Below are 15003 nucleotides of genomic sequence, written 5' to 3'. Positions count from 1 at the left end.
TGCCGCTGGGATAGTTGTTCTTCAGACAGGTTCTTCATTCTGAGCAGGGAGTTTTGGATATAATAATTGAATTTTGAGAGTGACCATTGGGTTCTTGATCACCTCCCTGATGAAAGCCCTTCTTGCCTGGTTACTCAGGTTGGCCAGACTGCCAACCTGGTGGTTCTGAAAATCCTCAATTAGGGTTACTAATTGTTATTAGTTATTAGTTATTAGAGCCACTGTGCTCCTGGGAAAGTTCTAGAAATGGTTTACCACCCTTGCCCTGATGTATACTTTACCACAATTTGATTGTGGAAGTTTATAGAGAACTCCTTAGACTTCAAGGTGTGGCTATTGTCCTGGCACACAGTGTGAACTGTAGGACCTTATACACACAGATGTGTGGTCTTCTAAATGACATTCACTTAACTCAGTTTGCCACAGGTGGACTCTTAGTTCGAGACACATCTCAAGGACAATTGGATTATCCTCACCACAATCTGGAGTGTTACAACAATGTGTTTGAAAACTCAAATGAAAGATTTCAGTTTGTGACTTTTGATAAATCTGAAAATCTTCCTGAAAACATATCTTCATCTTCTTCTTATTTGTTATTGAGTATAAATTGATAAGCAAAAATGGTAAATTTATACAGTACAGGCCAAAAGTTTGGACACACCTCCTCATTCAATGTGTTTTCTTTATTTTCATGACCATTTACAGCACTATATCACTCTCCTTCTTGGTCAAATAGCCCTTACACAGCCTGGAGGTGTGTTTGGGGTCATTGTCCTGTTGAAAAATAAATGATCATCCAACTAACCTGACTTCTGCACACCACAACTGCTGGTCACAACCCTATTGATAAAGCAAGAAATTCCACTAAATAACCCTGATAAGGCACACCTGTGAAGTGAAAACCATTTCAGGTGACTACCTATTGAAGCTCATTGAGAGAATGCCAAGAGTGTGCAAAGCAGTAATCAGAGCAAAGGGTGGCTATTTTGAAGAAACTAGAATATAAAACATGTTTTCAGTCATTTCACCTTTTTTTGTTAAGTACATAACTCCACATGTGTTCATTCATAGTTTTGATGTCTTCAGTGAGAATCTACCAATGTAAATGGTCATGAAAATAAGGAAAACACATTGAATGAGGAGGTGTGTCCAAACTTTTGGCCTGTACTGTACGTTTCAAATTAAATCCACAACACAATAACGCGTGCAGAAAGGGGTCCAAACACTTTCTGAATACATTGTACATTTTGTTTTTACAGAATACTTCTCAGAATACTAAAGCAAAATTTGTGTAATTGTGATACTCAGAAGAGGCCGCATGCAAGTATTACCTAAAGGACATAGTGGCACTCTAATTTCACTCTAGTAGTAAAAGTTTAAAATCTTGACCAAAAAAAAAAAAAACCCCGGGGAAGGATTTATAATGATCAAAGGTGAAAGTCATTGCTTCTGAGTTAGGATCATTTTAAATAACACCACAGGATATGACAATGAAAACTGGATAAGAGCAGATTTCACACAAAGGGCTGAATAACATACGGAATAAATATTCTGTGGGTCCATAAAAAAATCATCTTAATACCACTAACACTGGTGGTTATTTTATTGTCACACTTAATATTGAACAGTCCTTTTTCATCTCATTAAGTTATTGTGCCTTTATAAAGACTTCATAATGTCTTACTTTTTCTCCAGGAATCATACTTCCATATTAAGAGCAAGGTATTTATTATAGGTTCAGTTACAAGTCCTTCCTTTACCACAAAAACTGGCCACTTATACATTTTAAGTAGTAGGTCACCCACATAGTATACTGATTAATACAGAAATCCACTCACCGTGAACTTTGGACTCTGACCAGAAAGGAAAGTCAGCAAATATGGTGTGGCAGGAAGGCATGCCAGTGCAATACTGGCCTCATCCGACTGGGACAGTTCCAGTAAACAATATGCTGCCTCGAGCTGACAAGCAGCATTAGAGCCACTGAAAATTCCAACCAATACATGGACAAAATTGTTCAGCCTGCAGAAATGGACAAAGAAACAATCTGACAACAGTAATTGTATTATCAAAGTCATTATATAAGAGAACATTCCACTCATGTCAGTGGTGTAACTAATCTGTCCTCTTCCAACTCTTTGGTACTCTCTTCCTAAATGTTTCCATCAGGGTACATTATTCAAAAATATGAACTTTAGACTGAAATGCCATAGTCTTGCAGCTTGCTTTTAATGCATTTATTTACTATGAAGTTGATTACTATAAAGTTGACAGTTAAGCCTTGTCTGCATTCATGATGCTATTATCTATTTTCAGTGAATGACAGTGAGGAGACAAGGTACTCCAGTGGCTGTCCTTTAACTTCACTACACCTTTACTCTGGTTCAGTACCTCTTTTGAGGCACTTTTGTGTACAGTCTTCATGTTTTTCCTGTATTTGTATTGGGTTTCCTCCCATACTCAAATGTCCTTTTCCCACTATTGGGCTGACCCAATAATTTTTAATAAGAATAATAATACATTTTATCAATATAGCTCCTTGGTCAGGTGTGACCCAGATCACTATCACTTTGACCAAGTTCATTTTCCATTTTAGTCCATACCAATTAGAAATAGGTTTAAGTGGTTGTAGTGAGAGCAAGAGCAAAACTTAAATAAGTGGTGAGGCAGCCGTCTACTGTTATGCACCTAAAACTTACAACTTCCCAACAGTGTTCAGAAGCCATTAAGAAGGCTAACAATGTTAGGTTATATAGCACGATCTGTGGAGTACAAGTCCCAGGAGGGTTTGCTCAACCTTTATAATGCACTGGTGAGGCCTCATCTTGAGTACTGTGAGCAGTTTTGGTCTCCAGGCTACAAAAAGGACATAGCAGCACTAGAAAAGGTCCAGAGAAGAGCGACTAGGCTGATTCCAGGTCTACAGGGGTTGAATTATGAGGAAAGATTAAAAGAGCTGAGCCTTTACAGTTTAAGCAAAAGAAGATTAAGAGGTGACATGATTGAAGTGTTTAAAATTATGAAGGGAATTAGTACAGTGGATCGAGACTTGTATTTTAAAATGAGTTCATCAAGAACACGGGTACACAGTTGGAAACTTGTTAAGGGTAAATTTCGCACAAACATTAGGAAGTTTTTCTTTACACAAAGAACAATAGACACTTGGAATAAGCTACCAAGTAGTGTGGTAGACAGTAAGACGTTAGGGACTTTCAAAACTCGACTTGATGTTTTCTTGGAGGAAACAAGTGGATAGGACTGGCGAGCTTTGTTGGGCTGAATGGCCTGTTCTCGTCTAGATTGTTCTAATGTTCTAAAATCTGGAATAGTCTGCCAATAGGAATTCGCCAGGCTGATACATTGGAGCACTTTAAAAAAACTGCTGAAAACATATTACTTTAACATGGCTTTCTGATGACTTCACTGTCATCTAATCCTGATACTCTGTATGTTCAATTCATTATAATAACTATTCATGGTGGCTCTAAAATCTGTACTGACCCCTACTCACTCTTCTGTTTCTTTTCCCGGTTTCTCTGTATTCGCGATCTGCACCATCGCCACCTAATCAAAGCACTGTGATGTCCTACATTGATGGATTAAAAGCCAGAAGTCTACATGACCATCATCATCAAGTCCTTCCAAGAGAACCCTAAATACACTAATTAATATACAGCTACATAATGTTTAGAGGTGACGATCACATTTATTCTCAAACTGCTGACCTGGCAAAGTCAATTTACAACATGTGCTCCCAGCATGTCAATGTGCCATTCTCCTCAAAAAAACCAAAAAAAAACCAAAAAAAAAAAAAAACAACGATTTAACCGTTTCTAAAACTGCAGAGGATCATGTTGCACACTGAGGAAATGTCTGCTGAGCAAAGAAAGATGAAAATTGTGATTTTCGGAAATATCTACTATTGGACTCATCCTAAGGACGACTACATTTTAGAATCACTCAAATGAATTGCAAGTACACCACTTAATTCTTGCATTTTTTTTTTTACAGTTTATACTAGATATTACTGCAATCACTATCACTGTTTTTGCTATTTTTAGTTAAAATCATATCTTAGAGAGCTGAACAGTGATTTGTATTTAATGCGATTTTCATTCTTTTTAGGGATTTTATGAGTTTGCTTATTGGTTGTATTTTTGTGCAATTTCATACATTGTCAATATTTACTCTTAAACATTTACTGTAGGTCTGTGTGTTGAGTTTTCCCATTGTTATCAGCTAGTGTTTTTTTTTTATCACTGAAAAAAATAATTTTCAGCACTTGAAGCTTGAAAATCAATAATTTATTTCTGGTCACCGGTAGGTTGTTATTGGAGTAATTGATGGATGAATTACCAACAGTTGACTATATTTCAAGTGAACATAAGTAAATTCAATGAAATTGTGTTGAGTAGCTTAATTGTTTGTCCAAAACAGATGTTTTTAATGGGGGGTTTACTTGTAGATGCGCAGACTGTAAATTCACACCACTTTTGGATTGTTTCTCAATGGTAGGCCTGTGAGGAAATGGATTTTATGTATTAAGGCAGTGATGTTTTTAATGTTTATGTTAGTGCTTTTAGAGGAAATAGACCGATTAGCAAAAACAGATTATTCCCTTATTGGCCAGATATAAAGCTTATTTAATGTAAAAACAGGCAAAAGGACTTGTGTAAACATTCCATTGCATATTTAAGAAAATGTAACAAATTATTTAAAAAAAAAAAAAATAGAACATACAGTTAGTAAAGGGCTGTGACAGGAAAAAGCTAAAAGTTACTTCCAAGCTGAGTAAAACAACGTTAGAGGTACAATGCTTTGGCGATGTACCCTTTACCTGATGAAGGGTTATACTGCTGAAACATACTTTTTTATTAGCATATGAATGACCTTTACTTTTTTCCTTTTCTGGTACATTACAAATGTGTTCAAATCTAAGGTATTTTAAACCATTACTTGGTGCTTGCAAAGTTCAAAAACCATCTAGTATTACATATGCAGATGGGTTACTATACTGTTACTAGCCAACCCTCAGGCCGGTTTTTTAATGATTTTAAAGCACAGGGAGAAAATTAACATTTGACAAATCGGTAATGTAATAAATGAGCAAGAAAAGCAACATTGTAACAATGCACGGAACGAACCAACACACAATCGTGACTGAAAACTGGCGGACCGCCATCGCTCATGTGCCCACCTCCAACTCGTCACTTGAGTCGTTGTCGTCTTTGCACAGTGCAGATGCACCTGTGACTTACGTAGACTTTCTGTGCTCCTGCAGGAGCATCTAAGAAGACGCATGTTTGTCGCGGAAGCGAATTGCTGTATGTAGCGTGTAAAACAGTTTGCTATGGTGCACGCGGTCGTGCGTCGTAACCGAAAACTCAGTTTTTAAAGACTGCTTACTTCATTGTGTTTAAACCTCAGTTGTAAAGGATTGTTTTGAGGATCCCATGGGATACCCCTCGCAAACCGTTTTACACGCTGCATATGGCGATTCACCTCCGGCATGGCTCCTTCCTTCGTGCGTCATAGGTGTCTTACTTGTCGGCGGCTTAGTGAATCCACGCCCCTTCCGGCGTGCTTTCCATGGGTGTCTTGCCTTAGTGAATTATATATATATATATAGATAATGCTTAAGTGTAACAAATTTATACAAATAAAATGCACCATTACATTTTTCCAGGGCATCCAAAGTTTCTGGAAATTTGTAAGAGGTTAAAGTTAATGTGCAGCTGTATACTCTAGCCACGAGATGGAGAGAAGGGAGCAAATGTTACTTGCCTATAAAATGTATTTGAGTTTCACTGATGGATCTGGGAAGCCTACCCTGAGGCTATAAAAGGGAAGAACCACATACTTTGAAGCTGATCTGTGCACAGCCTGCCCTGCTTGGAAAGAATGCCCACCGTTCTCACATGCAGTAGGAATATGGACAAAGTCGGGATCCCCGCTATCACCCTCATACTATTTCACCAGACTTTTCTTCAGTTGTTTTTATTTGGGAATAAAAGCAGACATTAAAAGCTAGTTTCCTTCTGTGCTTTATGTGATCTATTTGCTGTTGCTGTGACAGTTGAAGAACAAAATTTGCTGCTTTCAGAAGAGCTGTAATTTTTGAAGAAATGTTGTCCCAAGAAGGGAGTGCCCTTACTGAATAAAATATATTATATAAAAATAAAACCAAATGTTCTTGTTTAAAAAAGTGCAGAATCCACTTGATAACACATAAAGAATATGATTACTCACCTGACAAACACCTGCTGTGCCTCTTTCTGTCGCAGAGCTTTCCTGACAGAACGGAGGGCAATGACTTTTTCAGCACCGCTATGATGTAACCTTTGAAACAGTTCGTCAGCCTTTGATGGAAAAGCACAAAAACAAAACGCAACTAAGCAAGGTGTTCCATTAAAGTCTCAGTAATAATTAAGATTTGTGAACCTCATTCCTGCATTTGCATTTGACATTACTAAGTTTGAAACTAAGATTCTTAAGTATTAAGAGTTATCAGAAAGACATTTATGAGCAGAATGTAAGGCAAGAAGCAGCAACATCGAAACATGAAGGCTACTTCATTAATATGCTTATAAATGACCAAAATGAGGAAATGTGAACAAAAGCAGAAATTACTATCACAGAAAACTCGATCCCGCAATTTCCAAAAACAAAGGTTAGTATTATTTCTAAAAACCTAACATTGCAGCTTAAGCATGAGCAGAACTGTAAAATTACAAAGAGCAACATGCAAAAAAAATCAAAACAGCTTTAACCTCCTTTTTGCCCACTCGGGCAAATGTATAGACAGATCTCGTGTAAGTGTTAGACTCGCGGATTACTCTGGTTGTAAAGTGCTAACAGCGTTAGTCCTGAGTGTTACTCAGGCAATGGTATAGGCGTGTCTTACAGAAGTGCCAGGCCCGAGCGTCATCAGGGCAACGGTGTAGACGCATCTTCTCCAAACCTCATAATGGCACCTCGTAAAAAACGTTTTTCAACAGGCCAGGTGTTGCATGCTCTTGAAAGTGATATAAGCAGTGATGTTGTGCAGCCTCTCATCAGCAGTGATGACAAAGTGAATCTGTCTTGAGGTAGTGGAACTAAAACGGACAGTGAAACTGAAAGCGATTCTGATGAATCTGAAAGTGCCGCTTCTGTTTGGGCTTCTGTTGACCCCGCTTCAAATAAGCCAGCACCACCTCGTTTTGATTTTGTGGGGCAGTCAGAAATAAAAGTGAACGTTGACAGCCACTTATTTGCTTGAAAGTATTTCTTGATGATGACGTGATTGAAAGACCTGCTGTTCAGATGAACCATTATGCTGAACAGTATTGGATAAATGACCGCACACCTAAGCAGTTTTCCCATTCAAAGATATATCACAGAAAAGACATATTTTGACAGGACATATGGAATTAGCATCATCGTTATCATCATTATTATTATTATTAATTTCATATTCTTCTTATTATTATTATACTTTTTACACTTCTGAATTTGTACTTTTAGTGTTTTGCACTTTTTACAGTAGAAAGACGAGAATTAAAATGTCTTTTTTCAAGCCAAAAATGCAACACTTTTTAAATAACTTTTTTTTTTAGAAAATATGTAATGCTAAAGAGGTTAAGTAAAATGCCTCTATGTTAATAAGAGTAACCAATCACAAGAGTCTCATGCAATAACATACATATACAGTATCTGTGTTGCTCACGAACATCAACTTTTCTTGTTATGCTAGATTAACTATTTAAAAATTATCTGTACATTTGACAGAGTTAATAGGGCTATCCTATACCGCAGCCAAGGGGGAATACATTACACAATTGCCATATAAAGATTTTGCATGTGCAGAGTATAAAAGAGACACAGGGCCTGGGTTTACACCATTTGGATGCTAGTATGTTATTGACTTTATATACCACTTCTTTACAGTTCTATACCAATCTGAAATGGACATGTGTAAACAATATCAACAAGTCATCCATAACACTATAAACAAACAAATCCCACACAACTGTAGGGATGGTTGACTTAGTAATGATGTGAACAAAAGTGTGAACAAAACAGCAGACTCGTGTCTTGCTGAGGTTATTTGCCTATGTTCTTCTATTAAAAAAAATACTTGTATTTCAAAACAATTTGGGACAGTACTACTGGAAATTGATTGAAATGTATTGTTTTATTAATACCACTAAAGCTGATGCCACATTTCACAACTTCTAGTCAGATTTGCAGACTGCAGTTGCTGATCTCATTGCGGGACCATGTCAGTTTACTGGAAAATTGTTGGGCGTGTCACATTTAGCCAAACTTTCAGCACGGTTTTGCTTGCCCCTTTTTCTGATAATGAATAACGTACTGTCTGATGGAGACAGTGCAGTCAAAAAGGTTCAAAATCTGACTTTTTTTTCTTTTCTTTCATAGCACATAAACACGAGACATCAAATAGAAAAGCTTTTATCCTGTTTGTGATGTTCCAAACACCGGCATTCCTTAGTACTTGTCATTGCATTATATGCATCGTACTTCCCAATGAACATTCATTGGTTGTCAGCTGTTTTGCACACAGAGGCTGTCTCTAGGACAAAAAACAAAATTGTGCGAGTTGTGGACTAACTGCACCGAGTTGTTTGGTATATCACATTAAGTGACTGCCCTTCACAGAAGCACACCATTGCCTGCTTCCAACATCATGAAATTACGGAGATGAAGGTTATGACTGTAAAGTCATGTAAATGTATTGTTTTGTTATTAATATGATATTAATATGCATGTAGCGCTTTGAGTAGTTAGAAAAGCGCTATATAAATGCAAAGAATTGTTATTATTATTAATTATCATTTTACAATGTGCTATATTTCATCAAGAGTAGACTCTTTATTTCACTTGCTATGTTGCTTTACTGTGACCTCTCGAAATGGCCATTATCATTACTGTAAGAGAAATATATCATAGTTGTCATACCAAAACCTTGTGAAAGAAGAGGCTTATTCATTTTTAGTGAAACTTACAAATACAACCTTATCTAATCAAGGACAATTCCTAAGTAAGAATTTGGCATCTTTGTCTTTAAGTGTATACATAAGCAGGACCTATTTGGATGTAGAGTTTTAAGCTTCAGACGTACATATAATAAAGATAGCTGCCTTGCCCGACTAGTGTTTTTTAAAGATTTTTCCATTCACTTATTCACCAATAATGACACTATATGTACATTTTAACATTATTTTTGATCTTCAGCTTACCTGCTCTTTTGACAAGGACTCAGTATTTCCACTGACACCTTCTTCCTGTTCTAAGACGTCCCGTATTAGCCTCTTACTGATCAGCTGCTGGTCTTTACGGGCTTTTCTCAAAGCTGCAATGAAAACAATATATTTATTTTCGTAAGCTTTCTGTAATAAGCTACTCAGAAAAAAATACTTTACAATGCAATTTTCTCTTCTCTATTGTATGCAGAAAGCACACTGATGTCATGGACCTGGGGTTTGAATCCCTCTCCTGCTTTCTTTCTCCCTGTTATTGTGGAAGTTTCCCGTACAGATACTCCAGTTTTCTTTTCACATCCCCAAAAACTTTTAGGTCAGGCTTAGGTTTGGTTAAGTTACGTTAATTGGTGACTCTAAATTGGCCCTTGTATGAGTGTTGTTATGACTATGTGTATTAGTGAGCTCTATGATGGACTGGCATCATGTCTAGTGTTAGTTCCTGCCTTGTGCCCAATATTGCCATCTGGTCCCCCATGAGCTTAAATCAAATTAAACTGGGTTTTAAAAACTCGCTCGCCAACACTTCCCCAACCTGTGCTTTGCGCCAGCAACTTCGCGTCTCTGTCACTTGCGTACGTGGATTTCACTTTCACCAAACAACAAAACGTTTAATTCTTGCGGATAGGCCTCTTCATTACGAAGAAACACTATTTTTCCCTGAAGGCAACACGAATTAGACGATCTACAAGTCTCCGACTTAAAGTTTAAAGCCAAACAATATCTACATACTTCTGTCATATCACCTATGTCTATACATTCGATCTCTTTTTGCTTTTTCCTTTTCGTCGATATCGCATTGAATTTTGATTCCGTGTTTGGAATTACATCGTGACAATGCAATGTATAACTGCTTGTGAGTGAATATCGTTTCTTTCTCTTTACAAGAAATGTGTTTTAAAACAGCTTTCACACAAATGAGAAATGATTGTACCGTGCGCGTGGTTATGTGGGCAGGACTTTTCCAAATCTCTTTGCATAAGCTCTTGTCTCGCGGGTCTTGAAATTTTCTCTTGTGGGATTTCAATTTCACCAAACAACAAATCTTTTAATTCTCACGGATACGTCTCTTCACTGGGAAGAAACACTACTTTTTTTTCCCCTGATAGCAACATGAATTAGACAATCTACAAGTCTCTGACAAAGTTTAAATCGGAACAATATATTTGATCTCTTTTCGCTGTTCTGTTATTTCACTGAGTAATAATTTCTATTTGTTTGTGCTAATGCGATCTTTACTATCCTTTTTTTTTTTAAACTTTTGAATTTTCTTACTTCCATTATCTCTAACCTGCTCTACATGTGTACCGTGCCAACGTTTTTGAATCCTTTACAACGTTCTACTTTGTCATCTACTCTTTATCATTTATTTCTGGCCCGGGCCTGGTTAAATCTCGTGGCACAAAGTCTCGTCTTGCGGGACGTGAAAGTGTCTCTCTGAGAAAATCATGTCTCATCTCCTTCCAAGATTTTTTGTAATAACAGAGACAAATGTATAAACTGCCAGATGTGTAATGTATCACTGACTATATATGGAAAATCTGTACAATACTTAGAGCTGATCCCTAACAGCTATCCAGGTTCAGTCTCAGACCTGGCTACTGTGTGAGTGGAATCTGAATGTTCTCCCTGCATCTGCAATATTTTTTTCTTTACGCACTACAATTTCCTCATATGACCCAAGGAAATGCAAGCTAAGTTAACTGATGACAAAATCAAATGGCCGTGCCTTGCAACAGACTGTCCCAACTGAGGTTAGTTCATGCCTTGCGTTTGATGCTAAAGGGATATACTTGTCTTGTTACAAGCTTTTAGTGGAATAAGCAACTTCAAAAACTGAGCATTTAAAATCACTGAGCTACACAGACAACATGCAGTGTTAATGATGCAGCCAGTTCTGAACTAAATAAAATATCACTTAAATGGCTGTCATAAGTGCTTTAGATCAATATTTGTACCATTGGGAAATTAAGCAACTATACATGACTGGCAACATTTGCATCCTCTAATGGTGTCCACTGTCAAAGGATCTACATTAAATCTCCCTGAAATGATTTCTCCTTTTGATGGTAGTCACTGTGAAAGGCACTATACAGTATGTAATAAAAGATATACATTGTCAACTTTGATCCTTCTTCGAGAGACTTTATTGAATGAGGAAGAACTGTAGCTGGTCCTATCAAAGTAGCTATGCCCTTTTTTTTCCAGTGAGTACATTCAGTAGAGCCCTCACCTTTCTCATACTCCCTTCTCTTATGTTTAAACTCTTCCAGAATGCTACTGCATTGGCGTTGTAGCTTGTGAGGCACACATTCCAATCTCCACATTTGCCCTGGACATAAATTAAATACAGTACATTAAAAGGAATAAAAAAAAAACACATAACAGAAAATAATTGTTTGCTTCTACACAGTAAAAAAATAAATAAATCATATAACAGGTACTAAAGTTCCACTTTTGAACTCTATAGACCAACTAAAAAAGCCTGGTGAAGATGATAACTATAACATGAAGAACAATGTGGAGGCACAATTATTGAAAAAACTGACAGGAGTTTAGAAAAAAAGGCTCATCAAGTAAAATGGTCTCGTTACCTCACAATGAACAAGGATGAGGTGATGGCCAGCACTTCAATGGCCAGTGAAGTCTTCAACAGAGAGGAAGAGCTATGATCTGAGCATATGAACGGGGGTCTGAAGATGATGATCATAAAGAGAACAGTAAAGACCTGCACATAAAATGCTTCACAGACAGAGATGCTGGGAAAAGAAAAATGAAACAGGTCAGAAGAGTATAAACACCCTTAATTCATCTGTGTTTCATCGTGTTCATCTTGTTTTCAGCAAGCAAACACAAACATTTTGCTAACTTGGTCTTAGATTTAATTCAAAAAACCTTGCCACCAACTGATGAACTTGTCTCCCCTTGTGAATACAGCAAGTTAGGATGGCAAGATGTCACATGTCTGAACACCACCATATTACCTGTACAAAGCTTTACACTGCAGCAGTGTTTTTTTTTTTTTACAAAGCTCTTCTTGGAGTCTGTCAGTACTTCATTTTTTGGAGATTTTCTGCTTTTACTGTACTGCTACCCCTAATTAAGTAAGTAGTAGTAGTTCTATTAATATTGTCGTGTGTACAGAGTACAGTAAAATTGTTACTTGCATGTCTGACCAACTAACTCTCTGACACCCTGATAAACAACAATGTGGCGTGATTTTAATAGCTATCAATCAATCAATCATATAGTTCCTTTATCTATCTACTTATACCATCCAACCAGTATCCAACCCACTATATCCTAACTATACAGGGTCACGGAGGTCTGTTGGAGCCGATCCCAGCCAACACAGGGTGCAAGGCAGGAACCAATCCTGGGCAGGGTGCCAACCCACTGCAGGACACACACACACACATACCAAGCACACATTAGAGATAATTTAGAATCGCCAATGCACCTAACCTGCATGTGTTTGGACTGTGGGAGGATACCGGAGTGTCCGGAGGAAACACACGCAGACACAGGGAGAACATGCAAACTCCACGCAGGGAGGACAAGGGAAGCAAACCAGGGTCTCCTAACTGCGAGGCAGCAGCGCTACCACTGCGCCACCGTGCCGCCCCTATCTACTTATTATTTACTGTATAGCATTTCACATCTAACCATCTATCACATAGTGGCTTATACATCTATTGAAGATTGCCATCCCTAAGTATCGATTTATTTATAATATAGTGCCTTTCATTTTTATCTATCATAAAATTGTGTCAAAACTTCTGTTGTTAAGTAAATTTTTACTCTGACTTACTCTTGACTTGGTGTGTGCATTACTGGTGTTGTACACAATGGTGATGTTAGGCATTTTTAGGACCCAAAAGTGTCGTTTAGCAACTGGATTGCTCACCACTTGTGAAAAGCCATCCCTGGACAAGGCACAATTATAAACCTGGGAGGGTATGGACAAACAAAAAACAATATAACATAGAGTGCTGTCAAAAAGTATTCAGACTCTTATATATTTTTAAAATTTGCTGTTATGCGACAATTATCTCAATTCTTTTTTTTTTTTTTTAATCATTAAGCAACACTCAGTACCATGGAATTACAAAGGTAGAGCAAGTTTTTGGAAATTCAATGAAAATAAAATCTGAAATATTACATTAACAGAAGTATTCAGATACTTTACTCTGTACTTTGTTGAAGCACCTTTGGCAGTGATTATGGCCTGAAGTCTTCTTGGATTTGACACAACAAGCTCAAGCTCTGTCAGGTTGGATGGAGACTATCAGTGGGCAGTTATTTTCTGCTATCTTTAGAGAGGTTCAGGTCATTCACAGAGTTTCTCTGTTTAGCTTTCCCTCAACCCTGACTTGTTTTTCAGTGCCTGTTGCTGCTGCCTCACTTGAAAATGCTTTATTATGATACTGTTTCAGGGAGGCACTGGTGGCATGGGTTTCTTATGGGCACACCGCTTTCCTCCCATAGTCCAAACACATGGAAGAACAGTTTACTGTGATTTGTTCTGTTCTGGAGGAAACCACGGTTAAGGAAGAACTACAAGTGCTGAGGTAACTTACAATATTTTTTTTTTTCAAAAAATTACATGTGTACGCCATTTTACAGTGTGTGTATATAATTGCAATACTCAAGAACTATCTTGGCTTGAAAAATGGGGCGTATTTGTACGGTTTAAGGCTTTTGTTTTCTGGCTATATCCATGCCCCTTTAACTCCACAGTAAAATGGAAGTGTAGACTGTGCATTTTTTCAGATTTATACAAATCGCTGCCCTTTGAAACTCAATTTTGCGTGGTTAAAGTATATATATGTATATCAAGTTTGTGAAGAAATAAATCCTTATCCTTTAAAGTCCCGGGTCTTCGTCGATGTGTGGATTGTGCATGTTCTCCCTGTTTCTTCGTGGGTTTCTTCTAGTTTCCTCCCACAGTCCAAAGACAAGCAGGTTAGGGGGATTGGAGACGTGAAAACGGCAGTGATGTGTGTGCACGTTTTCTGGCTGTGATAAACTGGCGCCGTATCCAGGGATTTTTCCTGCCTTGTGCCAACGGATTGCTGATATAAGCTTCGGCTACTCCGAGACCCTGGATAAGTGGGTTAGGAAGATGGGTGAATGTATGGAAGATCTTCTTTCGCTGGCTAACTCTGGTCAATATGGGCCTCCCAATAACGAAGCATCCCAACGTCCTCGACAATCCCTTATGAGTAAAGTAAATCTACTACTACACCGGTCGAAGCAAGTACTCACCACTTTGGTCGAATAATCAAGCCAGTACTGTACAAACAAAACTTTAAAGCCAAGCGTTACTTTAACGCTGTACGTCACAAAATGCGCCAAAATTCCGGTCGCAAAATGATGAGATCAAAAGAAAAGCTAAACAAGTACTGCGCGACAGCACCATCTGCCGACCAATACTAAGAAGTGCGTAGAAATAAACACCACATTGACCGTGACACGTAATAATGAATGCAGGCAATGCGGCTTAATCCGGGCACCACAATTCAATTTAGGGTTGCCAGACGTCTCTTATATACGGGACATGTCCCATGTTTGATAATTTTGTCCCCTGTCCCGTAATGACCTTTCAGGGACACCCAAATGCCCCGTATTTTGTTCATTTTCAAATTTCGTAATAAAAATATATTTTTACTACCTTCTTACGGTACTTAGTTGTAACTTTATAAGGAATTATACTTTCTTTTCTCAGATTCTCTTGATG

The 15003-nt window shown here is 37.8% G+C and overlaps 1 protein-coding gene across 2 annotated transcripts in view; it reads right to left on the bottom strand.

Annotated features, from left to right (window-relative positions):
* tmco6 (transmembrane and coiled-coil domains 6) overlaps positions 1-14685 on the bottom strand; it is a 30932-nt gene extending 16247 nt beyond the window's left edge. The window contains exons 1-6 of one of the 2 annotated variants that reach the window (XM_039773862.1): positions 14532-14685; positions 11858-12022; positions 11497-11595; positions 9243-9355; positions 6250-6359; positions 1839-2022 (exon numbers count right to left, since the gene is read on the bottom strand). In XM_039773862.1, coding sequence (XP_039629796.1) covers positions 1839-2022; positions 6250-6359; positions 9243-9355; positions 11497-11590 — 501 coding nt within the window. In that variant the 5' untranslated portion in view covers positions 11591-11595; positions 11858-12022; positions 14532-14685. Of the gene's footprint in view, positions 1-1838; positions 2023-6249; positions 6360-9242; positions 9356-11496; positions 11596-11857; positions 12023-13074; positions 13240-14531 lie in introns of those variants that run through there. The other variant, XM_039773863.1, reaches the window with a different exon arrangement.
* Positions 14686-15003: the final 318 nt, after the last annotated feature.

Source organism: Polypterus senegalus, chromosome 13, assembly GCF_016835505.1.
Source record: "Polypterus senegalus isolate Bchr_013 chromosome 13, ASM1683550v1, whole genome shotgun sequence".
Lineage (NCBI taxonomy): Eukaryota > Metazoa > Chordata > Cladistia > Polypteriformes > Polypteridae > Polypterus > Polypterus senegalus.
The sequence above is the reverse complement of the archived record's forward strand: the minus strand, read 5'-3'. Positions and strand labels throughout refer to the sequence as shown.